This window comes from Pristiophorus japonicus, chromosome 1 (genome assembly GCF_044704955.1).
Source record: "Pristiophorus japonicus isolate sPriJap1 chromosome 1, sPriJap1.hap1, whole genome shotgun sequence".
Lineage (NCBI taxonomy): Eukaryota > Metazoa > Chordata > Chondrichthyes > Pristiophoridae > Pristiophorus > Pristiophorus japonicus.
This window is the reverse complement of record NC_091977.1, coordinates 339204181-339231471: the sequence shown is the minus strand read 5'-3', so window position 1 is coordinate 339231471 and position 27291 is coordinate 339204181. Positions and strand designations below refer to the sequence as shown.

The 27291-nt window shown below is 50.8% G+C and overlaps 1 protein-coding gene across 8 annotated transcripts in view; it reads left to right on the top strand.

The window, feature by feature from the left end:
- The window catches only part of golga4 (golgin A4), a 550135-nt gene that overhangs the window by 274914 nt on the left and 247930 nt on the right, over positions 1 to 27291 (top strand). For 7 of the 8 annotated variants that reach the window (XM_070889499.1, XM_070889470.1, XM_070889461.1 and 4 more), the window contains exon 1: positions 24780 to 24965. The exons of the other annotated variant lie outside the window; for it this stretch is intronic. In XM_070889499.1, the coding sequence (XP_070745600.1) occupies positions 24900 to 24965 (66 nt within the window). In that variant the 5' untranslated portion in view covers positions 24780 to 24899. Of the gene's footprint in view, positions 1 to 24779; positions 24966 to 27291 lie in introns of those variants that run through there. 8 annotated transcript variants of the gene reach the window in all.

Below are 27291 nucleotides of genomic sequence, written 5' to 3'. Positions count from 1 at the left end.
CTCAGCTCCACTCATCTGATGAATCTCAGCCCCTCACCTGGTGAATCTCAATCACTCACCTGGGGAATCTCAATCCCTCACCTGGTGAATCTCAGCCCCCTCACCTGGTGAATCTCAATCCCTCACCTGGTGAATCTCAGTCCCTCACCTGGTGAATCTCAGCCCCCTCACCCACAGAATCTCAATCCCTCACCTGGGGAATCTGAATCACTCACCTAGTGAATCTCAAAACGCTCACCTGTGGAATCTCAGCCCCCTCACCTGCTGAATCTGAGCCCCTTACCTGGTGAATCTTAATCCCTCACCTGGGGAATCTCAATCACTCACCTGTGGAATCTCAGTCCCCTCACCTGGTGAATCTCAGCCCCCTCACCTGGTGAATCTCAATCCCACACCTGGGGAATATCAATCCCTTATGAGCGGAAGCTCAATCCCTCATCTGGGGAATCTCAGCCCCCTCACCTGGTGAATCTCAGTCCCTCACGTGGTGAATCTCAATCCCTCACCTGTGAAATATCAATTTCTTACCTGCAGAGTCTCAATCCCTCATCTGGGGAATCTCAATCCATCACAAAACTAATGTCACTCCCTCACCTGGCGAATCGCAATCCCTCATCTGGGGAATCTCCGCCCCTCACCTGGAGAATCTCAGCCCCCTCACTTGGGGAATCACAGTCCCTCCCCTGGGAATCTCAATAACTCACCTGGTGAATCTCAGCCCATCACATGTTGAATCTCGAATCCCTCACCTGGTGAATATCAGCCCCCTCACCTGGGGAATCTCAATCCCTCACCGAGTGAATCGCAAAAACCTCACCTGTGGAATCTCAGCCCACTCACCTGGTGGAGCTCAGCCCACTCACCTGGTGAATCTCACTCACCTGGTGAATCTCGAATCCTTCACCTGGTGAATCTCAGCTCCACTCACCTGGTGAATCTCAAAACCCTCACCTGGTGAATCTCAGCTCCACTCACCTGGTGAATCTCAATCACTCACCTGTGGAATCTCATACATCACCAGGGGAATCTCAAGCCCACAACTGGTGAATCTAAATCGCTCACCTGGGGAATCTCAGCCCCCTCACCTGGGAATCTCAGCCCCCTCATCTCGGGAATCTCTGCCCCTCACCTGGTGAATCAAAGCCCCTCACCTGGGGAATATCAATTCCTTACCTAGTGAATCTCAAAACCCTCACCTGTGGAATCTCAGACCCCTCACCTGGTGAATCTCACTCACCTGGTGAATCTCAATCACTCAACCTGGTGAATCTCAATCCCTCACCTGGTGAATCTCAGACCCTCACCTGGTGAATCTCAGCTCCACTCACCTGGTGAATCAAAGCCCCATCACCTGGTGAATCTCAATCACTCACCTGTGGAATCTCAGCCCCCTCACCTGGTGAATCTCACTCACCTGGTGAATCTCAGCTCCACTCACCTGATGAATCTCAGCCCCTCACCTGGTGAATCACAATCACTCACCTGGGGATTCTCAATCCCTCACCTGGGAATCTCAGCCCCCTCATCTCGGGAATCTCTGCCCCTCACCTGGTGAATCAAAGCCCCTCACCTGGGGAATCTCAATTCCTCACATAGTGAATCTCAAAACTATCACCTGTGGAATCTCAGCCCCCTCACCTGGTGAATCTCACTCACCTGGTGAATCTCAATCACTCACCTGGTGAATCTCAATCACTCACCTGTGAAATCTCAGACTCCTCACCTGGGGAATCTCAGCCCCCTCACCTGGTGAATCTCAGCTCCACTCACCTGATGAATCTCAGCCCCTCACCTGGTAAATCTCAATCACTCACCTAGGGAATCTCAATCCCTCACCAAGTGAATCTCAGCCTCCTCATCAGGTGAATCTCAATCCCTCACCTCTGGAATCTCAATTTCTCACCTGGAGAATCTCAATCCCTCACCTGTGGAAGCTCAATCCCTCACCAGGGGAATCTCAATCTATTACAAAGGGAATGTCACTCCCTCACCTGGTGAATCTCAACCCCTCACCTGGGAATCTGCACCACTCACCTGGGGAATCTCAATCCCTCACCTGGGGAAACTCAGCCCCTCACCTGGGGAATCTCAATTCCTCACCTGGTGAATCTCAGCTCCCTCACCTGGTGAATCTCAATCCCTCACCCGGAGAATCTCAGTCCCTCACCTGGTGAATCTCAATCCCTCATCTGTGGAATCTCAATTTCTCATCTAGAGAATCTCAATCCCTCACCTGCAGAATCTCAATCTCTCACCTGGGGAATCACAATAACTCACCTGGGGAATCTCAATAACTCACCTGGTGAATCTCAGCCCCTCACCTGGTGAATCTCGAATCCCTCACCTGGTGAATCTCAGCCCCCTCACCTGGGGAATCTCAATCCCTCACCTCATGAATTGCAAAACCCTCACCTGTGGAATCAGAGCCACCTCACCTGGTGGAGCTCAGCCCACTCACCTGGTGAATCTCACTTACCTGCTGAATCTCAGCCCCCTCACCTGGTGAATCTCAATCACTCACCTGGTGAATCTCAGCACCTCACCCGGAGAATCTCAGTCCCTCACCTGGTGAATCTCAATCCCTCACCTGTGGAATCTCAATTTCTCATCTAGAGAATCTCAATCCCTCACCTGCAGAATCTCAATCTCTCACCTTGGGAATCACAATAACTCACCTGGGGAATCTCAATAACTCACCTGGTGAATCTCAGCCCCTCACCTGGTGAATCTCGAATCCCTCACCTGGTGAATCTCAGCCCCCTCACCTGGGGAATCTCAATCCCTCACCTCATGAATCGCAAAACCCTCACCTGTGGAATCACAGCCACCTCACCTGGTGGAGCTCAGCCCACTCACCTGGTGAATCTCACTCACCTGCTGAATCTCAGCCCCCTCACCTGGTGAATCTCAATCACTCACCTGGTGAATCTCAGCACCTCACCTGTTGAATCTCAATCATTCACCTGGGTAATCTCAATACCTCACCTGGGAATCTCAGCCCCCTCATCTCGGGAATCTTTGCCCCTCACCTGGTGAATCAAAGCCCCTCACCTGGGGAATCTCAATTCCTCACCTCGTGAATTTCAAAACCCTCACCTGTGGAATCTCAGCCCCCTCACCTGGTGAATCTCACTCACCTGGTGAATCTCAATCACTCACCTGGTGAATCTCAATCACTCACCTGTGGAATCTCAGACTCCTCACCTGGGGAATCTCAGCCCCCTCACCTGGTGAATCTCAGCTCCACTCACCTGATGAATCTCAGCCCCTCACCTAGTAAATCTCAATCACTCACCTGGGGAATCTCAATCCCTCACCAAGTGAATCTCAGTCCCCTCACCTGGTGAATCTCAATCCCTCACCTGTGGAATCTCAATTTCTCACCTGGAGAATCTCAATCCCTCACCTGTGGAATCTCAATCCCTCACCAGGGGAATCTCAATCCATCACAAAGGGAATGTCACTCCCTCACCTGGTGAATCTCAACCCCTCACCTGGGAATCTGCACCACTCACCTGGGGAATCTCAATCCCTCACCTGGGGAAACTCAGCCCCTCACCTGGGGAATCGCAATTCCTCACCTGGTGAATCTGAGCCCCCTCACCTGGTGAATCTCAATCCCTCACCCAGAGAATCTCAATCCCTCACCTGGTGAATCTCAATCCCTCACCTGTGGAATCTCAATTTCTCATCTAGAGAATCTCAATCCCTCACCTGCAGAATCTCAATCCCTCACCTGGGGAATCACAATAACTCACCTGGGGAATCTCAATAACTCACCTGGTGAATCTCAGCCTCTCACCTGGTGAATCTCGAATCCCTCACCTGGTGAATCTCAGCCCCCTCACCTGGGGAATCTCAATCACTCACCTCATGAATCGCAAAACCCTCACCTGTGGAATCTCAGCCTCCTCGCCTGGTGGAGCTCAGCCCACTCACCTGGTGAATCTCACTCACCTGCTGAATCTCAGCCCCCTCACCTGGTGAATCTCAATCACTCACCTGGTGAATCTCAGCCCCTCACCTGGTGAATCTCAGACCCCTCACCTGCTGAATCTCAGCCCCCTCACCTGGTGAATCTCAGCTCCACTCACCTAGTGAATCTCAGCCCCTCACCTGGTGAATCTCAATCCCTCACCTGGAGAATCTCAGCCCCCTCACTTGGGGAATCACAGTCCCTCACCTGGGGAATCTCAATAGCTCACCTGGTGAATCTCAGCCCATCACATGTTGAATCTCGAATCCCTCACCTGGTGAATATCAGCCCCCTCACCTGGGGAATCTCAATCTCTCACCGAGTGAATCGCAAAACCCTCACCTGTGGAATCTCAGCCGACTCACCTGGTGGAGCTCAGCCCACTCACCTGGTGAATCTCACTCACCTGGTGAATCTCGAATCCCTCACCTGGTGAATCTCAGCTCCACTCACCTGGTGAATCTCAAAACCCTCACCTGGTGAATCTCAGCTCCACTCACCTGGTGAATCTCAATCACTCACCTGTGGAATCTCAGCCCCTCACCTGGGGAATCTCAAGCCCACAACTGGTGAATCTAAATCGCTCAACTGGGGAAACTCAGCCTCTCACCTGGGGAATCTCAGCCCCCTCACCTGGGAATCTCAGCCCCCTCACCTGTGGAATCTCAGCCCCCTCACCTGGTGAATCAAAGCCCCTCACCTGGTGAATCTCAATCACTCAACCTGGTGAATCTCAATCCCTCACCTGGTGAATCTCACTCACCTGGTGAATCTCAATCACTCACCTGATGAATCTCAATCACTCACCTGTGGAATCTCAGCCCCCTCAACTGCTGAATCTCAGACCTCACCTGGTGAATCTCAGCTCCACTCACCTGGTGAATCAAAGCCCCGTCACCTGGTGAATCTCAATCACTCACCTGTGGAATCTCAGCCCTCTCACCTGGTGAATCTCACTCCCTGGTGAATCTCAGCTCCACTCATCTGATGAATCTCAGCCCCTCACCTGGTGAATCACAATCACTCACCTGTTGAATCTCAGCCCCCTCACCTGGTGAATCTCAGTCCACTCACCTGGTGAATCTCAATCCCTCACCTGTGGAATCTCAATTTCTCACCTGGAAAATCTCAATCCCTCATGTCGTGAATCGCAAAACCCTGACCTGTGGAATCTCAGCCCCTAACCTGGGGAATCTCAAGCCCACAACTGGTGAATCTAAATCGCTTAACTGGGGAAACTCAGCCTCTCACCTGGGGAATCTCAGCCCCCTCACCTGGGAATCTCAGCCCCCTCATCTCGGGAATCTCTGCCCCTCACCTGGTGAATCTCAGCCCCTTACCTGGTGAATCTCAATTCCTCACCTAGTGAATCTCAAAACCCTCACCTCTGGAATCTCAGCCCCCTCACCTGGTGAATCTCACTCACCTGGTGAACCTCAGCTCCACTCACCTGATGAATCTCAGCCCCTCACCTGGTGAATCTCAATCACTCACCTGGGGAATCTCAATCCCTCACCTGGTGAATCTCAGCCCCCTCACCTGGTGAATCTCAATCCCTCACCTGGTGAATCTCAGCCCCTCACCTGGTGAATCTCAATCACTCACCTGGGGAATCTCAATCCCTCACCTGGTGAATCTCAGCCCCCTCACCTGGTGAATCTCAATCCCTCACCTGGTGAATCTCAGTCCCTCACCTGGTGAATCTCAGCCCCCTCACCCGCAGAATCTCAATCCCTCACCTGTGGAATCTGAATCACTCTCCTGGTGAATCTCAAAACGCTCACCTGTGGAATCTCAGCCCCCTCACCAGCTGAATCTGAGCCCCTTATCTGGTGAATCTCAATCGCTCACCTGGGGAATCTCAATCACTCACCTGTGGAATCTCAGCCCCTTCACCTGGTGAATCTCAGCCCCCTCACCTGGTGAATCTCAACCCCCTCACCTGGTGAATCTCAATCCCACACCTGGGGAATATCAATCCCTTATGAGCGGAAGCTCAATCCCTCATCTGGGGAATCTCAGCCCCATCACCTGGTGAATCTCAGTCCCTCACCTGGTGAATCTCAATCCCTCACCTGGTGAATCTCACTCATCTGGTGAATCTCAATCACTCACCTGATGAATCTCAATCACTCACCTGGTGAATCTCAGCCACCTCACCTGGTGAATTTCAGACCCTCACCTGGTGAATCTCAGCTCCACTCACCTGGTGGATCAAAGCCCCGTCACCTGGTGAATCTCAATCACTCACCTGTGGAATCCCAATTTCTCACCTGGAGAATCTCAATCCCTCACCTGGGGAATCTCAATCCCTCAACTGGTGAATCTCAATCGCTCACCTGGGGTATCTCCCTGAGGAATCTCAGCCCCCTCATCTAGGGAATCTCAATCCCTCACCTAGTGAATCTCAAATCCCGCACCTGGTGAATCTCAGCCCCCTCACTTGGGGAATCTCAATCCCTCACCTCGTGAATTGCAAAACACTCACCTATGGAATCTCAGCTCCCTCACCTGGTGGAGCTCAGCGCACTCACTTGATGACTATCAGCCTCGTCACCTGGTGAATCTCAGCCTCTCACCCGCAGAATCTCAATCCCTCACCTGGGGAATCTCAAAATGCTCACCTGTGGAATCTCAGCCCCCTCACCTGCTGAATCTCAGCCCCTTACCTGGTGAATCTCAATTCCTCACCTAGTGAATCTCAAAACCCTCACCTGTGGAATCTCAGCCCACTCACCTGCTGAATCTCACTCACCTGGTGAATCTCAATCACTCACCGGGTGAATCTCAATCACTCACCAGGGGAATCTCAGACTCCTCACCTGGGGAATCTCAGCCCCCTCACCTGGTGAATCTCAGCTCCACTCATCTGATGAATCTCAGCCCCTCACCTGGTGAATCTCAATCACTCACCTGGGGAATCTCAATCCCTCACCTGGTGAATCTCAGCCCCCTCACCTGGTGAATCTCAATCCCTCACCTGGTGAATCTCAGTCCCTCACCTGGTGAATCTCAGCCCCCTCACCCACAGAATCTCAATCCCTCACCTGGGGAATCTGAATCACTCACCTAGTGAATCTCAAAACGCTCACCTGTGGAATCTCAGCCCCCTCACCTGCTGAATCTGAGCCCCTTACCTGGTGAATCTTAATCCCTCACCTGGGGAATCTCAATCACTCACCTGTGGAATCTCAGTCCCCTCACCTGGTGAATCTCAGCCCCCTCACCTGGTGAATCTCAATCCCACACCTGGGGAATATCAATCCCTTATGAGCGGAAGCTCAATCCCTCATCTGGGGAATCTCAGCCCCCTCACCTGGTGAATCTCAGTCCCTCACGTGGTGAATCTCAATCCCTCACCTGTGAAATATCAATTTCTTACCTGCAGAGTCTCAATCCCTCATCTGGGGAATCTCAATCCATCACAAAACTAATGTCACTCCCTCACCTGGCGAATCGCAATCCCTCATCTGGGGAATCTCCGCCCCTCACCTGGAGAATCTCAGCCCCCTCACTTGGGGAATCACAGTCCCTCCCCTGGGAATCTCAATAACTCACCTGGTGAATCTCAGCCCATCACATGTTGAATCTCGAATCCCTCACCTGGTGAATATCAGCCCCCTCACCTGGGGAATCTCAATCCCTCACCGAGTGAATCGCAAAAACCTCACCTGTGGAATCTCAGCCCACTCACCTGGTGGAGCTCAGCCCACTCACCTGGTGAATCTCACTCACCTGGTGAATCTCGAATCCTTCACCTGGTGAATCTCAGCTCCACTCACCTGGTGAATCTCAAAACCCTCACCTGGTGAATCTCAGCTCCACTCACCTGGTGAATCTCAATCACTCACCTGTGGAATCTCATACATCACCAGGGGAATCTCAAGCCCACAACTGGTGAATCTAAATCGCTCACCTGGGGAATCTCAGCCCCCTCACCTGGGAATCTCAGCCCCCTCATCTCGGGAATCTCTGCCCCTCACCTGGTGAATCAAAGCCCCTCACCTGGGGAATATCAATTCCTTACCTAGTGAATCTCAATCCCTCACCTGGTGAATCTCAGACCCTCACCTGGTGAATCTCAGCTCCACTCACCTGGTGAATCAAAGCCCCATCACCTGGTGAATCTCAATCACTCACCTGTGGAATCTCAGCCCCCTCACCTGGTGAATCTCACTCACCTGGTGAATCTCAGCTCCACTCACCTGATGAATCTCAGCCCCTCACCTGGTGAATCACAATCACTCACCTGGGGATTCTCAATCCCTCACCTGGGAATCTCAGCCCCCTCATCTCGGGAATCTCTGCCCCTCACCTGGTGAATCAAAGCCCCTCACCTGGGGAATCTCAATTCCTCACATAGTGAATCTCAAAACTATCACCTGTGGAATCTCAGCCCCCTCACCTGGTGAATCTCACTCACCTGGTGAATCTCAATCACTCACCTGGTGAATCTCAATCACTCACCTGTGGAATCTCAGACTCCTCACCTGGGGAATCTCAGCCCCCTCACCTGGTGAATCTCAGCTCCACTCACCTGATGAATCTCAGCCCCTCACCTAGTAAATCTCAATCACTCACCTGGGGAATCTCAATCCCTCACCAAGTGAATCTCAGCCCCCTCACCTGGTGAATCTCAATCCCTCACCTGTGGAATCTCAATTTCTCACCTGGAGAATCTCAATCCCTCACCTGTGGAATCTCAATCCCTCACCAGGGGAATCTCAATCCATCACAAAGGGAATGTCACTCCCTCACCTGGTGAATCTCAACCCCTCACCTGGGAATCTGCACCACTCACCTGGGGAATCTCAATCCCTCACCTGGGGAAACTCAGCCCCTCACCTGGGGAATCACAATTCCTCACCTGGTGAATCTGAGCCCCCTCACCTGGTGAATCTCAATCCCTCACCCAGAGAATCTCAATCCCTCACCTGGTGAATCTCAATCCCTCACCTGTGGAATCTCAATTTCTCATCTAGAGAATCTCAATCCCTCACCTGCAGAATCTCAATCCCTCACCTGGGGAATCACAATAACTCACCTGGGGAATCTCAATAACTCACCTGGTGAATCTCAGCCTCTCACCTGGTGAATCTCGAATCCCTCACCTGGTGAATCTCAGCCCCCTCACCTGGGGAATCTCAATCCCTCACCTCATGAATCGCAAAACCCTCACCTGTGGAATCTCAGCCTCCTCGCCTGGTGGAGCTCAGCCCACTCACCTGGTGAATCTCACTCACCTGCTGAATCTCAGCCCCCTCACCTGGTGAATCTCAATCACTCACCTGGTGAATCTCAGCCCCTCACCTGGTGAATCTCAGACCCCTCACCTGCTGAATCTCAGCCCCCTCACCTGGTGAATCTCAGCTCCACTCACCTAGTGAATCTCAGCCCCTCACCTGGTGAATCTCAATCCCTCACCTGGAGAATCTCAGCCCCCTCACTTGGGGAATCACAGTCCCTCACCTGGGGAATCTCAATAACTCACCTGGTGAATCTCAGCCCATCACATGTTGAATCTCGAATCCCTCACCTGGTGAATATCAGCCCCCTCACCTGGGGAATCTCAATCTCTCACCGAGTGAATCGCAAAACCCTCACCTGTGGAATCTCAGCCGACTCACCTGGTGGAGCTCAGCCCACTCACCTGGTGAATCTCACTCACCTGGTGAATCTCGAATCCCTCACCTGGTGAATCTCAGCTCCACTCACCTGGTGAATCTCAAAACCCTCACCTGGTGAATCTCAGCTCCACTCACCTGGTGAATCTCAATCACTCACCTGTGGAATCTCAGCCCCTCACCTGGGGAATCTCAAGCCCACAACTGGTGAATCTAAATCGCTCAACTGGGGAAACTCAGCCCCCTCACCTGGGAATCTCAGCCCCCTCATCTCGGGAATCTCTGCCCCTCACCTGGTGAATCAAAGCCCCTCACCTGGGGAATCTCAATTCCTCACATAGTGAATCTCAAAACCCTCACCTGTGGAATCTCAGCCCCCTCACCTGGTGAATCTCACTCACCTGGTGAATCTCAATCACTCACCTGGTGAATCTCAATCACTCACCTGTGGAATCTCAGACTCCTCACCTGGGGAATCTCAGCCCCCTCACCTGGTGAGTCTCAGCTCCACTCACCTGATGAATCTCAGCCCCTCACCTGGTAAATCTCAATCACTCACCTGGGGAATCTCAATCCCTCACCAAGTGAATCTCAGCCCCCTCACCTGGTGAATCTCAATCCCTCACCTGTGGAATCTCAATTTCTCACCTGGAGAATCTCAATCCCTCACCTGTGGAATCTCAATCCCTCACCAGGGGAATCTCAATCCATCACAAAGGGAATGTCACTCCCTCACCTGGTGAATCTCAACCCCTCACCTGGGAATCTGCACCACTCACCTGGGGAATCTCAATCCCTCACCTGGGGAAACTCAGCCCCTCACCTGGGGAATCACAATTTCTCACCTGGTGAATTTCAGCCCCCTCACTTGGTGAATCTCAATCTCTCACCTGGAGAATCTCAGTCCCTCACCTGGTGAATCTCAATCCCTCACCTGTGGAATCTCAATTTCTCATCTAGAGAATCTCAATCCCTCACCTGCAGAATCTCAATCCCTCACCTGGGGAATCACAATAACTCACCTGGGGAATCTCAATCACTCACCTGGTGAATCTCAGCCCCTCACCTGGTGAATCTCGAATCCCTCACCTGGTGAATCTCAGCCCCCTCACCTGGGGAATCTCAATCCCTCACCTCATGAATCGCAAAACCATCACCTGTGGAATCACAGCCACCTCACCTGGTGGAGCTCAGCCCACTCACCTGGTGAATCTCACTCACCTGCTGAATCTCAGCCCCCTCACCTGGTGAATCTCAATCACTCACCTGGTGCATCTCAGCCCTTCACCTGGTGAATCTCAGCTCCACTCACCTGGTGAATCTCAGACCCCTCACCTGCTGAATCTCAGACCCCTCACCTGGGGAATCTCAATCCCTCACCTGGTGAATCTCAGCCCCCTCACTTGGGGAATCTCAATCCCTCACCGAGTGAATCGCAAAACATTCACCTGTGGAATCTCAGCCTTCTCACCTGATGGAGCTCAGCCCACTCTCCTGATGAATCTCAATCACTCACCTGGTGAATCCCAGCCCCCTCACTTGATGATTATCAGCCTCGTCACCTGGTGAATCTCAGCCCATCATCCGCAGAATCTCAATCCCTCACCTGGGGAATCTCAATCACTCACCGAGTGAATCTCAAAACGCTCACCTGTGGAATCTCAGCCCCCTCACCTGCAGAATCTCAGCCCCTTACCTGGTGAATCTCAATTCCTCACCTAGTGAATCTCAAAACCCTCACCTGTGGAATCTCAGCCCCCTCACCTGGTGAATCTCACTCACCTGGTGAATCTCAGCTCCACTCACCTGATGAATCTCAGCCCTCACTTGGGGAATCACAGTCCCTCACCTGGGGAATCTCAATAACTCACCTGGTGAATCTCAGCCCATCACATGTTGAATCTCGAATCCCTCACCTGGTGAATATCAGCCCCCTCACCTGGGGAATCTCAATCCCTCACCGAGTGAATCGCAAAACCCTCACCTGTGGAATCTCAGCCCACTCACCTGGTGGAGCTCAGCCCACTCACCTGGTGAATCTCACTCACCTGGTGAATCTCGAATCCCTCACCTGGTGAATCTCAGCTCCACTCACCTAGTGAATCTCAAAACCCTCACCTGGTGAATCTCAGCTCCGCTCACCTGGTGAATCTCAATCACTCACCTGTGGAATCTCAGCCCCTCACCTGCGGAATCTCAAGCCCACAACTGGTGAATCTAAATCACTCAACTGGGGAAACTCAGCCTCTCACATGGGGGATCTCAGCCCCCTCAGCTGGGAATCTCAGCCCCCTCATCTCGGGAATCTCTGCCCCTCACCTGGTGAATCAAAGCCCCTCACCTGGGGAATCTCAATTCCTCACCTGGTGAATCTCACTCACCTGGTGAATCTCAATCACTCACCTGGTGAATCTCAATCACTCACCTGTGGAATCTCAGACTCCTCACCTGGGGAATCTCAGCCCCCTCACCTGGTGAATCTCAGCTCCACTCACCTGATGAATCTCAGCCCCTCACCTGTTAAATCTCAATCACTCACCTGGGGTATCTCAATCCCTCACCAAGTGAATCTCAGCCCCCTCACCTGGTGAATCTCAATCCCTCACCTGTGGAATCTCAATTTCTCACCTGGAGAATCTCAATCCCTCACCTGTGGAATCTCAATCCCTCACCAGGGGAATCTCAATCCATCACAAAGGGAATCTCAATCCCTCACCTGGGGAAACTCAGCCCCTCACCTGGGGAATCTCAAATCCTCACGTGAATCTCAGCTCCCTCACCTGGTGAATCTCAATCCCTCACCTGGTGAATCTCAGTCTCTCACCTGGTGAATCTCAGCCCCGTCACCCGCAGAATCTCAATCCCTCACCTGGGGAATCTGAATCACTCACCTAGTGAATCTCAAAACGCTCACCTGTGGAATCTCAGCACCCTCACCTGCTGAATCTGAGCCCCTTACCTGGTGAATCTTAATCCCTCACCTGGGGAATCTCAATCACTCACCTGTGGAATCTCAGCCCCCTCACCTGGTGAATCTCAGCCCCCTCACCTGGTGAATCTCAGCCCCCTCACCTGGTGAATCTCAATCCCACACCTGGGGAATATCAATCCCTTATGAGCGGAAGCTCAATCCCTCATCTGGGGAATCTCAGCCCCCTCACCTGGTGAATCTCAGTCCCTCACCTGGTGAATCTCAATCCCTCACCTGTGAAATATCAATTTCTTACCTGCAGAGTCTCAATCCCTCATCTGGGGAATCTCAATCCATCACAAAACTAATGTCACTCCCTCATCTGGCGAAGCGCAATCCCTCACCTGGGGAATCTCCGCCCCTCAACTGGAGAATCTCAGCCCCCTCACTTGGGCAATCACAGTCCCTCACCTGGGGAATCTCAATAACTCACCTGGTGAATATCAGCCCATCACAAGTTGAATTTCGAATCCTTCACCTGGTGAATATCAGCCCCCTCACCTGGTCAATCTTAATCCCACACCTGGGGAATATCAATCCCTTATGAGTGGAAGCTTAATCGCTCATCTGGGGAATCTCAGCCCCCTCACCTGGTGAATCTCAGTCCCTCACCTGGTGAATCTCAATCCCTCACCTGTGAAATATCAATTTCTTACCTGCAGAGTCTCAATCCCTCATCTGGGGAATCTCAATCCATCACAAAACTAATGTCACTCCCTCACCTGGCGAATCGCAATCCCTCACCTGGGGAATCTCCGCCCCTCACCTGGAGAATCTCAGCCCCCTCACTTGGGGAATCACAGTCCCTCACCTGGGGAATCTCAATAACTCACCTGGTGAATCTCAGCCCCTCACCTGGTGAATCTCAAATCCCTCACCTGGTGAATCTCAGCCCCCACATCTAGGGAATCTCAATCCCTCACGTAGTGAATCTCGAATCCCTCACCTGGTGGATCTCAGCCCCCTCACTTGGGGAATCTCAATCCGTCACCTCGTGAATCGGAAAACACTCACCTGTGGAATCTCAGCCCCCTCACCTGGTGAATCTCAATCACTCACCTGGTGAATCCCAGCCCCCTCACTTGATGATTATCAGCCCCGTCACCTGGTGAATCTCAGCCCCTCACCTGGTGAATCTCAATCCCTCACATGGTGAATCTCGAATCCCTCACCTGGTGGATCTCAGCCCCCTCACTTGGGGAATCTCAATCCGTCACCTCGTGAATCGGAAAACACTCACCATGGAATCTCAGCCCCTCACCTGGTGAATCTCAGCCCCATCACCTGGTGGATCTCAGCCCCTCACCTGGTGAATCTCAATCCCTCACGTAGTGAATCTCGAATCCCTCACCTGGTGGATCTCAGCCCCCTCACTTGGGGAATCTCAATCCGTCACCTTGTGAATCGGAAAACACTCACCATGGAATCTCAGCCCCTCACCTGGTGAATCTCAGCCCCATCACCTGGTGAATCTCAGCCCCTCACCTGGTGAATCTCAATCACTCACCTGGGGAATCTCAGCCCCTCACCTGGTGAATCTCAATCACTCACCTGGGGAATCTCAGCCCCTCACCTGGGGAATCTCAATCCGAGTGAATCGCAAAACCCTCACCTGTGGAATCTCAGCCCACTCACCTGATGGAGCTCAGCCCACTCACCTGGTGAATTTCACTCACCTGTTGAATCTCGAATCCCTCACCTGGTGAATTTCAGCCCCTTCACCTGGGGAATCTCAATCCCTCACCTAGTGAATCTCAAAAGCCGCTCCTGGTGAATCTCAGCTCCACTCACCTGGTGAATCTCAGTACCCTCACCTGGTGAATCTCAGCTCCACTCACCTGGTGAATCTCAGCCCCTCAGCTGGTGAATCTCAATCACCCACCTGGTGAATCTCAGCCCCTCACCTGGTGAATCTCAAATCCCTCACCTGGTGAATCTCAGCCCCCACATCTAGGGAATCTCAATCCCTCATGTAGTGAATCTCGAATCCCTCACCTGGTGGATCTCAGCCCCCTCACTTGGGGAATCTCAATCCGTCACCTCGTGAATCGGAAAACACTCACCTGTGGAATCTCAGCCCCCTCACCTGGTGAATCTCAATCACTCACCTGGTGAATCCCAGCCCCCTCACTTGATGACTATCAGCCCCTTCACCTGGTGAATCTCAGCCCCTCACCTGGTGAATCTCAATCCCTCACATGGTGAATCTCGAATCCCTCACCTGGTGGATCTCAGCCCCCTCACTTGGGGAATCTCAATCCGTCACCTCGTGAATCGGAAAACACTCACCATGGAATCGCAGCCCCTCACCTGGTGAATCTCAGCCCCATCACCTGGTGAATCTCAGCCCCTCACCTGGTGAATCTCAATCCCTCACGTAGTGAATCTCGAATCCCTCACCTGGTGGATCTCAGCCCCCTCACCTGGTGAATCTCAATCACTCACCTGGGGAATCTCAGCCCCTCACCTGGTGAATCTCAATCACTCACCTGGGGAATCTCAGCCCCCTCACCTGGGGAATCTCAATCCGAGTGAATTGCAAAACCCTCACCTGTGGAATCTCAGCCCACTCACCTGATGGAGCTCAGCCCACTCACCTGGTGAATTTCACTCACCTGGTGAATCTCGAATCCCTCACCTGGTGAATTTCAGCCCGTTCACCTGGGGAATCTCAATCCCTCACTTAGTGAATCTCAAAAGCCGCTCCTGGTGAATCTCAGCTCCACTCACCTGGTGAATCTCAGTACCCTCACCTGGTGAATCTCAGCTCCACTCACCTGGTGAATCTCAGCCCCTCAGCTGGTGAATCTCAATCACTCACCTGGTGAATCTCAGCCCCTCAGCTGGTGAATCTCAATCACTCACCTGGGGAATCTCAGCCCCCTCACCTGGGGAATCTCAATCCGAGTGAATCGCAAAACCCTCACCTGTGGAATCTCAGCTCCACTCACCTGGTGAATCTCAGCCCCTCAGCTGATGAATCTCAATCCCTCACCTGGGGAATCTCAGTCCCTCACCTGGTGAATCTCAATCCCTCACCTGTGGAATATCAATCCCTCACCTGCAGAATCTCAATCCCTCACCTGGGGAATCTCAATCCATCACAAAGGTAATGTCACTCCCTCAGCTGGTGAATCGCAATCCCTCACCTGGGGAATCTCCGCTCCTCACCTGGGGAATCTCAGCCCCCTCACTTGGGGAATCTCAATCCCTCACTGAGTGAATTGCAAAACCCTCACCTGTGGAATCTCAGCCCACTCACCTGGTGGACCTCAGCCCATTCACCTGGTGAATCTCGAATCCCTCACCTGGGGAATCTCAATAACACACCCGGTGAATCTCAGCCCCTCACCTGGTGAATCTCGAATCCCTCACCTGGTTTAATCTCAGTCCCCTCATCTGGGGAATCTCAATACCTCACCTGTGGAATCTCAGCCCGCACACCTGCTGAATCTCAGCCCCCTCACCTGGTGAACCTCAATCACTCACCTGCTGAATCTCAGCCCCCTCACCTGATGAATCTCAATCACTCACCTGGTGAATCTCAGCCCCTCACCTGGGGAATCTCAATCCCCTCAATGAAGGAATCTCAGCCTCCTCACCTGGTGATTTTCAATCCACCTGGGGAATCTCAAGCCCTCAACTGGTGAATCTCAATCGCTCACCTGGGGAAACTCAGCTTCTCACCTGGGGAATCACAGCCCCTCACTTGGTGAATCTCAACTCCACTCACCTGGTGAATCTCAATCCCTCACCCGGAGAATCTCAGTCCCTCACCCGGAGAATCTCAATCCCTCACCCGGACAATCTCAATCCCTCACCCGGTGAATCTCAATCCCTCACCCGGAGAATCTCAATCACTCACCTGGTGAATCTCAATCACTCACCTGTGGAATCTCAGACCCCTCACCTGGGGAATCTCAGCCCCCTCACCTGGTGAATCTCAGCCCCCTCACCTGATGAATCTCAGCCCCCTCATCTGGTGAATCTCAGCCCCCTCACCTGGTGAGTCTCAATCACTCACCTGGAGAATCTGAATCCCTCACCTGGTGAATTTCACCCCCCTCACTTGGTGAATCCCACTCCCTCACCTGGTGAATCTCAGCCCCCTCACCAGGTGAATCTCAGACCTTTACCTGAGCAATCTCAAACCCTCACCTGCTGCATCTCAGACCTTCAGCTGGGGAAGCTCAATCCCTCATCTGGGGAATCTCAGTCCCTCACCTGGGGAATCTCAATCCCTCACCAAGTGAATCTCAATCCCTCACCTGGGGAATCTCAGCACCCTCTGCTGGTGAATCTCAGCCAATCACCTGGTGAATATCAGTCCCCTCACCTGGTGAATTTCAGTCGCCTCATCTGGTGAATCTCAGACCCTCACTTGGGGAATATCAACCCCTCATCTCGTGAATCTCAATGCCTCACCTGGTGAATCTCAATCCCTTACCTTGTGAATCTCAGCTCCATCACCTGGTGAATCTCAATCCCTCACCTGGTGAATCTCAGCTCCATCAACTGGTGAATCTCAATCCCTCACCTGGTGAATCTCAAGCTCCATCACCTGGTGAATCTCAATCCCTCACCTGGTGAATCTCAGCCCCCGCACCTGGGGAATCTCAATCCCTCACCTGGTGAATCTCAGTCGCCTCACCTGGTGAATCTCAGCCCCCGCACCTGGGGAATCTCAATCCCTCACCTGGGGAATCTCAGGCCCTCACCTGGGGAATCTCAGCCTCCTCACCTGGTGAATCTCAGCCCCCTCATCTGGGGAATCTCAGCCCCCTCACCAAGGGAACTCAACCCCCTCACCTAGTGAATCTCAATCCCTCACCTGGAGAATCTCAATCCCTCACCTGGGGAATCTCAGCCCCCTCACCTGGAGAATCTCAATCCCTCACCTGGGGAATCTCAATCCCTGATCTGGGGAATCTCAGCCCCCTCATCTGGTGTTATGTATGCAACACCTTGTAACCAGCATTCTACCGCCACCAGACGGCGCATCTGTTGGAGTCCCAAGGGATCCCAGCATCTCTTGGGAGCACTGCATATAAGCAGCCCCCACCCCCGCCCCCATGCTGTGCCAGCACTCTGGAGTCAGAATAAAGAGACTAAGTGCACATTTACTCAAGTCTACAGTACTCAGTCACATTGCTTTATTTAAGACATAACAACTGGCGACGAGTAATAGATAACGAACCACCACACAAAAATGCAGAGAACTGTTGGTATTCTGTAGAAATTCTCAGATGCTGATGATTGGGAAGCCTTCGTGGAGCGACTCGACCAATACTTCGTGGCCAACGAGCTGGAAGGGAATGAGAACACTGCCAAACGAAGGGCGATCCTCCTCACCGTCTGCGGGGCAACAACCTATGGACTCATGAAGAATCTTCTTGCTCCGGTGAAACCATCAACCAAATCGTATGAAGAACTGTGTATGCTGGTCCGGGCGCACCTAAATCCGAAGGAGAGCGTTCTGATAGCAAGGTATCGATTTTATACATGTCAACGGTCTGAAGGCCAGGAAGTGACGAACTACATCGCCGAACTAAGGCGCCTTGCAAGACATTGTGAATTCGGTGGATTCCTGGAGCAAATGCTAAGAGACTTTTTTGTGATTGGCATTGGCCATGAGGTTATCCTTCGCAAACTATTGACTGTTGAAACACAGTACCTGAGCAAAGCCATAACGATAGCCCAGGCATTTATGTCCACCAGCGATAACACCAAACAAATTTTGCAGCATAAAGATGCATCGGCAAGTACTGTACACAAAGTTACGTCATTTTCAGGCAGGAATGCATATGGCAGAACGTACACGCCTGCAGCTGCACGACCTCAGATGACTCAGAGTCCGCCATCAAGTATGAATGCGAGGCAATTAACATCTTGCCGGCACTGCGGATGTTATCATCGAGCCCATCAATGCCGATTCAAACACTATGCGTGCAAAGTCGGTTCCGCGCATCGTGGTTTTCCAGGACAATATATTGATCACAGGTTGGGACACGAGCTGCAAACCCTGCAAACCACCACGTTGCAGAGGAAGACCAATCCATGGCGATCAAACTGAATTAGAGGCTCGAACCGAGGAGGCAGAAGTGTACGGGGTACACACCTTCACCACGAAATGTCCACCGAACATGTTAAAATTTGAACTGAACAGAATTCCAGTATCCATGGAATTGGACACAGGTGCGAGTCAGTCTATCATGAGCAAAAAGACCTTCAAGAGTCTGTGGTGCAACAAGGCACAGAGCCCTTTTCATACTAAGCTGAGAACTTACACTAAAGAGCTGATCCCTGTAATTGGCGGTGCAGCAGTAAAATTCTCCTATGTTGGAGTGGTGCACGAACTCCCACTATGGATTGTATGAGGAGATGGCCCCACACTGTTGGGCAGAAGCTGGCTGGACGACATCCGAGCGCTTTCGTCCGTCAACGTCTCCTCATGTGCTCATGTTTTGAGCAAGTTCCCAACGTTGTTTGAGCCAGGCATCGGAAATTTCTCTGGGGCGAAGGTGCAGATCCACTTGGTTCCTGATACATGATCCATCCACCACAAGGCACGTGCAGTGCCATACATGATGCGAGAGAAAGTGGAGATCGAGCTGGACAGGCTGCAATGAGAGGGCATCATCGCGCCGGTTGAGTTCAATGAGCAGGGCCAGTTTGATTGTTCCAGTTCTCAAGGGCGATGGCACGGTCAGAATTTGTGGTGACTATAAAGTAACGCTTAATCGTTTTTCGTTGCAGGACCAGTACCCACTACCCAAGGCAGACGACCTATTTGCGATGCTGGTAGGAGGGAAGACGTTCGCCAAGTTGGACCTGACCTACATGACGCAGGAGCTGGCAGAATTTTCAAAAGGCCTCACCTGCAACAACATGCACAAAGGTCTGTTCATCTACAATAGATGCCCGTTTGGGATTCGATCGGCCTCGGCTTTTTTTCAAAGGAACATGGAAAGTCTGCTAAAGTCGGTTCCGCGCATCGTGGTTTTCCAGGACAATATATTGATCACAGGTTGGGACACCATCGAACACTTGCAGGACCTGGAAGAGGTTCTAAGTCAGCTAGATCGTGTGGGACTCAGGTTGAAACGTTCGAAGTATGTTTTCCTGATGCCAGAGGTCGAGTTCTTAGGGAGAATAATCGCGACAGACGGCATCAGACACACCGACGCCAAGATGGAGGCCATCAAGAATACGCTGAGACCACAGAACGTGACAGAGCTGCGGTCATTCCTGGGACTCCTCAATTATTTTGGTAATTTCCTACCCGGGTTAAGCGCCTTGCTAGAAGCTCTACATGTGTTGCTACGCAAGGGAGATGACAGGGTATGGGGGAAATCACAAGAGACTGCTTCTGAGAAAGCCAGAAATCTGTTATGTTCCAACAAACTGCTTGTTCTGTATGACCCATGTAAATGTTTAGTGCTAGCTTGCGATGCGTCTTCGTACGGGATCGGGTGTGTGTTACAACAAGCAAACGAATCGGGAATATTGCAAACGGTCGCTTATGCGTCCAGGTGTTCGTCCAAGGCCGAAAGGGCCTAAGGCATGACTGAAAAAGAAGCTCTGGTGTGCGTTTACGGGGTGAAAAAAATGCACCAGTATCTGTTTGGGCTTAAGTTCGAGTTAGAAATTGACCATAAGCCGCTCATATCGCTATTCTCAGAGAACAAAGGTATGAATACTAATGCCTCTGCTCGCATCCAAAGATGGGCGCTCATGCTGTCTGCAGATAATTATGTAATTTGCCACAGGCCAGGCACAGAGAACTGCGCTGATGCTCTCAGTTGGCTACCATTGCCCACCACTGGGGTGGAAATAGCACAGCCTGCAGACTTGCTCTTGGTGATGGATGCATTTGAAAACTAAAAGTCACCCGTTACGGCCCGCCAGATCAGGACCTGGACCAGCCAGGATCCTTTACTGTCCCTTGTAAAATACTGTGTCCTCCATGGGAGCTGGTCCAGCATCCCAGCGGAGATGCATGAAGAGATCAAGTCATTCCAGCAGCGCAAAGACGAAATGTCCATACAGGCGGACTGTCTTTTGTTGGGTAATCGTGTGGTTTTGCCTAAGAAAGGCAGGGAAATTTTCATACACGACCTACACAGTACCCACCCAGGCATAGTAATGATGAAAGTTATAGCCAGATCCCATGTGTGGTGGCCCGATATCGACTCAGATTTGGAGTCTTGCGTGCGCCAATGCAACACTTGCTCTCAACTGAGCAATGCACCCACGGAGGCACCGCTAAGTTTGTGGTCATGGCCCTCCAAACCGTGGTCTTGGATCCACGTTGACTTCTCTGGTCCGTTTCTAGGCAAAATATTTTTGGTTGTTGTGGATGCTGATTCAAAATGGACTGAGTGTGTAATAATGTCTGTAAGCACGTCCATTGCCACCATCGAAAGCCTACGAGCCATGTTTGCCACGCATGGCCTGCCTGATGTCCTTGTCAGTGACAATGGGCCGTGATTCACCAGCGCTGAATTCAAGGAATTCATGACCTGCAATGGGATCAAGCACGTCACATCTGCCCCGTTCAAGCTTGCATCTAACGGTCAGGCAGAACGGGCAGTCCAAACCATCAAGCAAAGCTTGAAACACGTGTCGGAAGGTTCCCTGCAGACTGACCTGTCCCGAGTCCTGCTCAGCTACCGCAGAAGACCCCACTCGCTCACCGGGGTTCCCCCTGCTGAACTGCTCATAAAAAGGGCACTCAAAACAAGGCTCTCTCTCGTCCACCCTGATCTCCATGATCATGTTGAGGGCAGGCGACAACAACAAAGCATGTACCATGATTGCGCAAATTTGTCACGTGATATTGAAGTCAGTGACCCTGTATTTGTACTCAACTATGCACATGGTCCCAAATGGTTTGCTAGCACTGTTATAGCCAAAGAAGGGAGTAGGGTGTTTGAGGTCAAACTTGCAAATGGACTAACTTGCAGAAAGCATTTGGACCAAATCAAACTGCGATTCACAGGCAGCCATGAGTAACCTGAAGAGGACACCACCAACTTCGATCCTCACTTAGTGAACAAGTGACAACCGACATCACGATTGACCACGAACGAAGCTGAACTCATCATCCCCAGCAGCCCAGCAAGGCCAGCTGCACAGCAGCCCAGCGAAGGCCCAACCGACTCACCTGCACCTGTGTTTGTACCGAGACGATCGACGAGGGAGCGGAAGGCCCCAAATCGTCTCACACTGTAAATAAGTGTACTATTGGCTTTGCAGGGGAGTGATGTTATGTATGCAACAAATTGTAACCAGCATTCGACCGCCACCAGAATATACTTAAAGGGTTGACAGTGGAAAGGCAATGGCAAACATTTAAAGGTTACATGGATGAACTTCAACAATTGTACATCCCGGTCTGGAGTAAAAGTAAAACGGGGAGGTGGGTGAGGTGGCTTGACCCATCCACCTCCACGGAGGTATGTGGGGGGCCTGACCCATCCACCTCCATGGCACGAACCTGGTATTGCAGTACTTCCAGGAACGGTGCAGTGGTTCTAGGCCTTTTGGCTAAGAGCATTGGCGCAGAGTGATCCTTGGCGTGTGCAAGGTGACCTCTGGCGTTTGTGATTTGACAAAGAATTGGAACGATTGGCTACGAATTTCAAAAAAATAAGTAAAACGGGGTAGGTGGCTCAACCGTGGCTAACAAGGGAAATTAAGGATAGTGTTAATTCTAAGGAAGAGGCATATAAATTGGCCAGAAAAAGCAGCAAACCTGAGGACTGGGAGAATTTTGTAATACAGCAGAGGAGGACAAAGGGTTTAATTAGGAGCGGGAAAATAGAGCATGAGAGGAAGCTTGCTGGGAACATAAAAACTGACTGCAAAAGCTTCTATAGATATGTGAAGAGAAAAAGATTAGTGAAAACAAACATAGGTCCCTTACAGTCAGATTCAGGTGAATTTATAATGGGGAACAAAGAAATGGCGGACCAGTTAAACAAGTACTTTGGTTCTGTCTTCACGAAGGAAGACACAAATAACCTTCCGGAAATACTAGGGGACCGAGGGTCTAGTGAGAAGGAGGAACTGAAGGAAATCCTTATTAGGTGGGAAATGGTGTTGGGGTAATTGATGGGATTAAAGGCCGATAAATCCCCGGAGCCTGATATTCTGCAGCCCAGAGTACTTAAGGAAGTAGCCCTAGAAATAATGAATGCATTAGTGATCATTTTCCAACAGTCTATCGACTCTGGATCAGTTCCTATGGACTGGAGGGGAGCTAATGTAACAATACTTTTTAAGAAAGGAGGGAGAGAGAAAACGGGTAATTATAGACCAGTTAGCCTGACATCAGTAGTGGGAAAAATATTGGAATGAATTATTAAAGATGAAATAGCTGCACATTTGTAAAGCAGTGACAGGATCGTCGCAAGTCAGCATGGGTTTATGAAAGGGAAATCCTGCTTGACAAATCTTCTAGAATTTTTTGAGGATGTAACTAGTAGAGTGGACAAGGGAGAACCAGTGGATGTGGTGTATTTGGAATTTCAAAAGGCTTTTGACAAGGTCCCACACAAGAGATTGGTGTGCAAAATTAAAGCACATGGTATTGGGGGTAATGTACTGACGTGGATAGAGAACTGGTTGGCAGACAGGAAGCAGAGAGACGGGATAAACGGGTCCTTTTCAGAATGGCAGGCAGTGACTAGTGGCATACCGCAGGGCTCAGGCTGGGACCCCAGCTATTTACAATATACATTAATGATTTGGATGAGGGAATTGAGTGTAATATCTCCAAGTTTGCAGATGACACTAAGCTGGGTGGCAGTGTGAGCTGTGAAGAGGATGCTAAAAGGCTGCAGGGTGACTTGAACAGGTGCAAACACGTGGCAGATGCAGTATAATGTGGATAAATGTGAGGTTATCCACTTTGGTGGCAAAAACACGAAGGCAGAATATTATCTGAGTTGCGGAAGATTAGGAAAAGGGGAGGTGCAGCGAGACCTGGGTGTCATGGTGTATCAGTCATTGAAAGTTGGCATGCAGGTTCAACAGGCGGTGAAGAAGGCAAATGGTATGCTGGCCTTCATAGCTAGGGGATTTGAGTATAGGAGGAGGGAGGTCTTACTGCAGTTGCACAGGGCCTTAGTGAGGCCTTACCTGGAGTATTGTGTTCAGTTTTGGACTCCTAATCTGAGGAAGGACGTTCTTGCTATTGAGGGAGTGCAGCGAAGGTTCACCAGACTGATTCCCGGGATGACAGGACTGACATATGAGGAGAGACTGGATCGACTGGGCCTGTATTCACTGGAGTTTAGAAGGATGAGAGGGGATCTCATAGAAACATATAAAATTCTGACGGGACTGGACAGGTTAGATGCAGGAAGAAGGTTCCTGATGTTGGGGAAGTCCAGAACCAGGGGACATAGTTTAAGGATAAGGGGTAAGCCATTTAGGACTGAGAGGAGGAGAAACTTCTTCACTCAGTTAACTTGTGGAATTCCCTACTGCAGAGAGTTATTGATGCCAGTTCATTGGATATATTCAAGGGGGAGTTAGATAAGGCCCTTACGGCTAAAGAGATCAAGGGGTATGGAGAGAAAGCAGGAAAGGGGTATTGAGGTGAATGATCAACCATGATCTTGTTGAATGGTGGTGCAGGTTTGAAGGGCCAAATGGCCTCCTCCTGCACCTATTTTCTATATTTCACCTGGGGAATCTCAGCCCCCTCACCTGGGGAATCTCAGCCCCCTCACCTGACGAATCTCAATCCCTCAGCTGGTGAATCGCAATCCCCCTCCTGGTGAATCTCATCCCTCACACCTAGTGAATCTCAGCCCCTCAACTGGGGAATCTGAATCCCTCGTCTGGGGAATCTCAGCCCCCTCACCTGGTGTTATGTATGCAATAACTTGCAACCAGCAGTCCACCGCCACCAGAGGTCGCATCTGTTGGAGTCCCAAGGGATGCAGGGCATATAAGCGGGCCTCCCATGCTTTGCCAGCACTGTGGAGTCAGAATAAAGAGACTACGTTCACACTTACTCCAGTCTATAGTACTCAGTCACATTGCTTTATTTGGGAAATCTCAGTCCCCTCACCTGGGGAATCTCAATCCCTCACCTTGCCCTGCCAGGTGCTGGGTGAGGACAGCGCCTCTGCTGGTTGGACTGCGGATCACTCCTTGCTGCGCCTGCACATCCGCCTCGCGCAGCTTGGTCCACGTCGGCGGCGCCTGCGCGGTGGCCGGAGCTGGAGAGCCGGAACCCGCGGCCTGAAGCCGGCCGAGTGACAAGCAGCCGGCTCAGTGGCAGCGCCTTCCCCGCACACCAGAGGCAGGCACGATGTTCAAAAAACTCAAGCAGAAGATTAACGAGGAGCAGTCTCCGGCCAGGAGCGGCCAGGCCCAGGTGAGAGTGGCCTGGGGGCAGGCCCCAGAATGGGAGCGGGCCGCGGGGATGGGTGGTCCATTCCTCCTCCCCGGCCCCGTTCACCCTCAGCGGGGCGACGACAGCAGCGGGGGAGCCCGGGGTGGTGAGCGGCCTGGAGCCCCGTCACTGACAGGTGTCACAGGGCCGCAGCGTTCAACTGGAGCCGCGGGGCCGCGTCTGTTTAAAGTGCGGAGCGCGTTTAGAGCGGTGTGGGAGGGCCGGCCCGGCCCTCCAGAGACCTTCCAGCTCAGGTCACTCGCAGTGGTGGGTCAGTTGTGGCACACCGGCGCTGTTTGGGTGGATGGGGCCCTAACAAGGTGGTCACGGCTCACGGGTTTTCTAAACCCTCCCTCCTCCTCCTCCACAGCACATTCTCATGTGTCTGGGTGTCAGGGTGGAGGCGGAATTATTTTTTCAAATATTTAAAATTATTGGGTTTTATGCGAATTACTCATTTTATAGTAGGTCACTCAGAACATTGAACATTGTCACAGCAAACGTTTTGTTGAAATGTATTGAGGGGAAAGGAAAGCAACTTGACAATCTATACAATAAGGATGGACGAGAATACCTATCTTATTTGTGTTGTGAGATTTGACTTCATTCATGTTGATCTTCACAGATTCATCCTGCATAATAAAAGATGAATATGTAATTCAGTGTTAGGATCTCTGGATTTTTTTGACACTAAAGGGATCAAATGATATGGGGATATGGTGGAAAATTGGAGTTGTGGTAGAAAATCAGCCATGATCTTATTGAATGGTGGAGCAAGGTCGAAGGGCCACATGGTCTATTCCTATTTTTTATGTTATTGCTCGATGGGATGCTTCAGTGTTGTGCAGTAAGCTTACTCGCCCCTATGAGGAAGGACACTCATTAGAAATTTCTAAGCATTTCTCTCATTGGCCAATATAGAGTTGCATTAATAGCAGCGGTGGAGTTATTGGCCCAGAAATCTTGGTCGGCTGCTTCCCGCGGGCGATCAGCTAAAAAAGGGAAAAAAGCTGCTGCGTCCATGAGCGATCCCGGTCCTGAGGCCTCTACTCACCGCGTGTTGGAGCGCGTGCATGTCTGGACGTCCGTAAGCTGGAGGTGTAGTTACAAGGCTCTGGCAGCCAATCCAGGTAAAGGATTTTCTCATTCATAATAATGGGAACTCTGTAAGTTGGAGTTCCTATTATGATTGAGAATCCCCCCAAATAAAAAAAAATAGAAAAATTGCACTACATATTTAACATTAATTTAAATTAAAGTTATTTATGTCTTATTTAAAAATCAGGAATATATATATTTTTTTAATAAGTTTTTACAATTATGGTTTAAAATAAACTTATCGTAGTGGGGAGGTTCTTTAACAATAAAATGTGTTTTTTAAATTTTATTTTATAATGTTTTTGTGTGTTTTAAAACTCTTATGCATGTAAAAGTAGGTTATGCACCTGCTTTTATCAGGCGCAAGAGTTTTCAATACCGCAATCTTGCCCTTGCAAATGTCCTCGCACCCGAGGCGATCTGAGAAGCCAGAAACTTGACAGATCGGAAATGCAGGTTTTCAGAGTATGCGCATTGTGCGCTGAAAACTGGCTTTTGCGATGCCTTTCCGGTTACGTACACACTTTGTACGGACCCGGGGAGACTGGGATTTCTGGGTTAGTGATTCAGGTTGTTGTTGCCGGTCTTGGCAAAATAGGGGATTTACCCACCAAACCAATGAAACCATTCATTTTAATTTTGAAGGGAATATAACTTTATTATTTTGTTGGACAGCTTTTGAAGATAAACTTCCATTTGGATTCTTTGTATCCTAATGAGAAGTTACAGAATGCTTGTGTGTGTTTCACTTGGAGATTCATTACAACCTGTGGCAAGCAGACTTGTGCGATAAATAACCCAGAGAATTGGTTGTGCTACAGATAGGGGTGTTATTGATACTACATTAGTGTCCTGTTTGACTAGAAATTTATAGATTTTAAGCATTGTTTTGGCATAACTGTCTCTTCACATTGGTTTGTTGATGCAACGCTTTACACCTACATTTTGTATGAAAATGTGAGAACCTGGATAATGAATGTTCGGAGATTGCCTGTCTATGCGGGGCATCACAGATGGGCCCCATGCTGTCTCTCTGTGCAACCGGACACTTGTCAACAGAAGTCACTGGACAACTGTCAGGAGCAGGAAAACAAGCAGTTTTTAGAAAGGGCAATGGCTGTGTTACAATTAGCCGATCACCTGAGATGAACTAGTTTTGCACACAGTTTGTAATCATGGATTCTGAAGTTTATCCTCTTGGGTACAATGT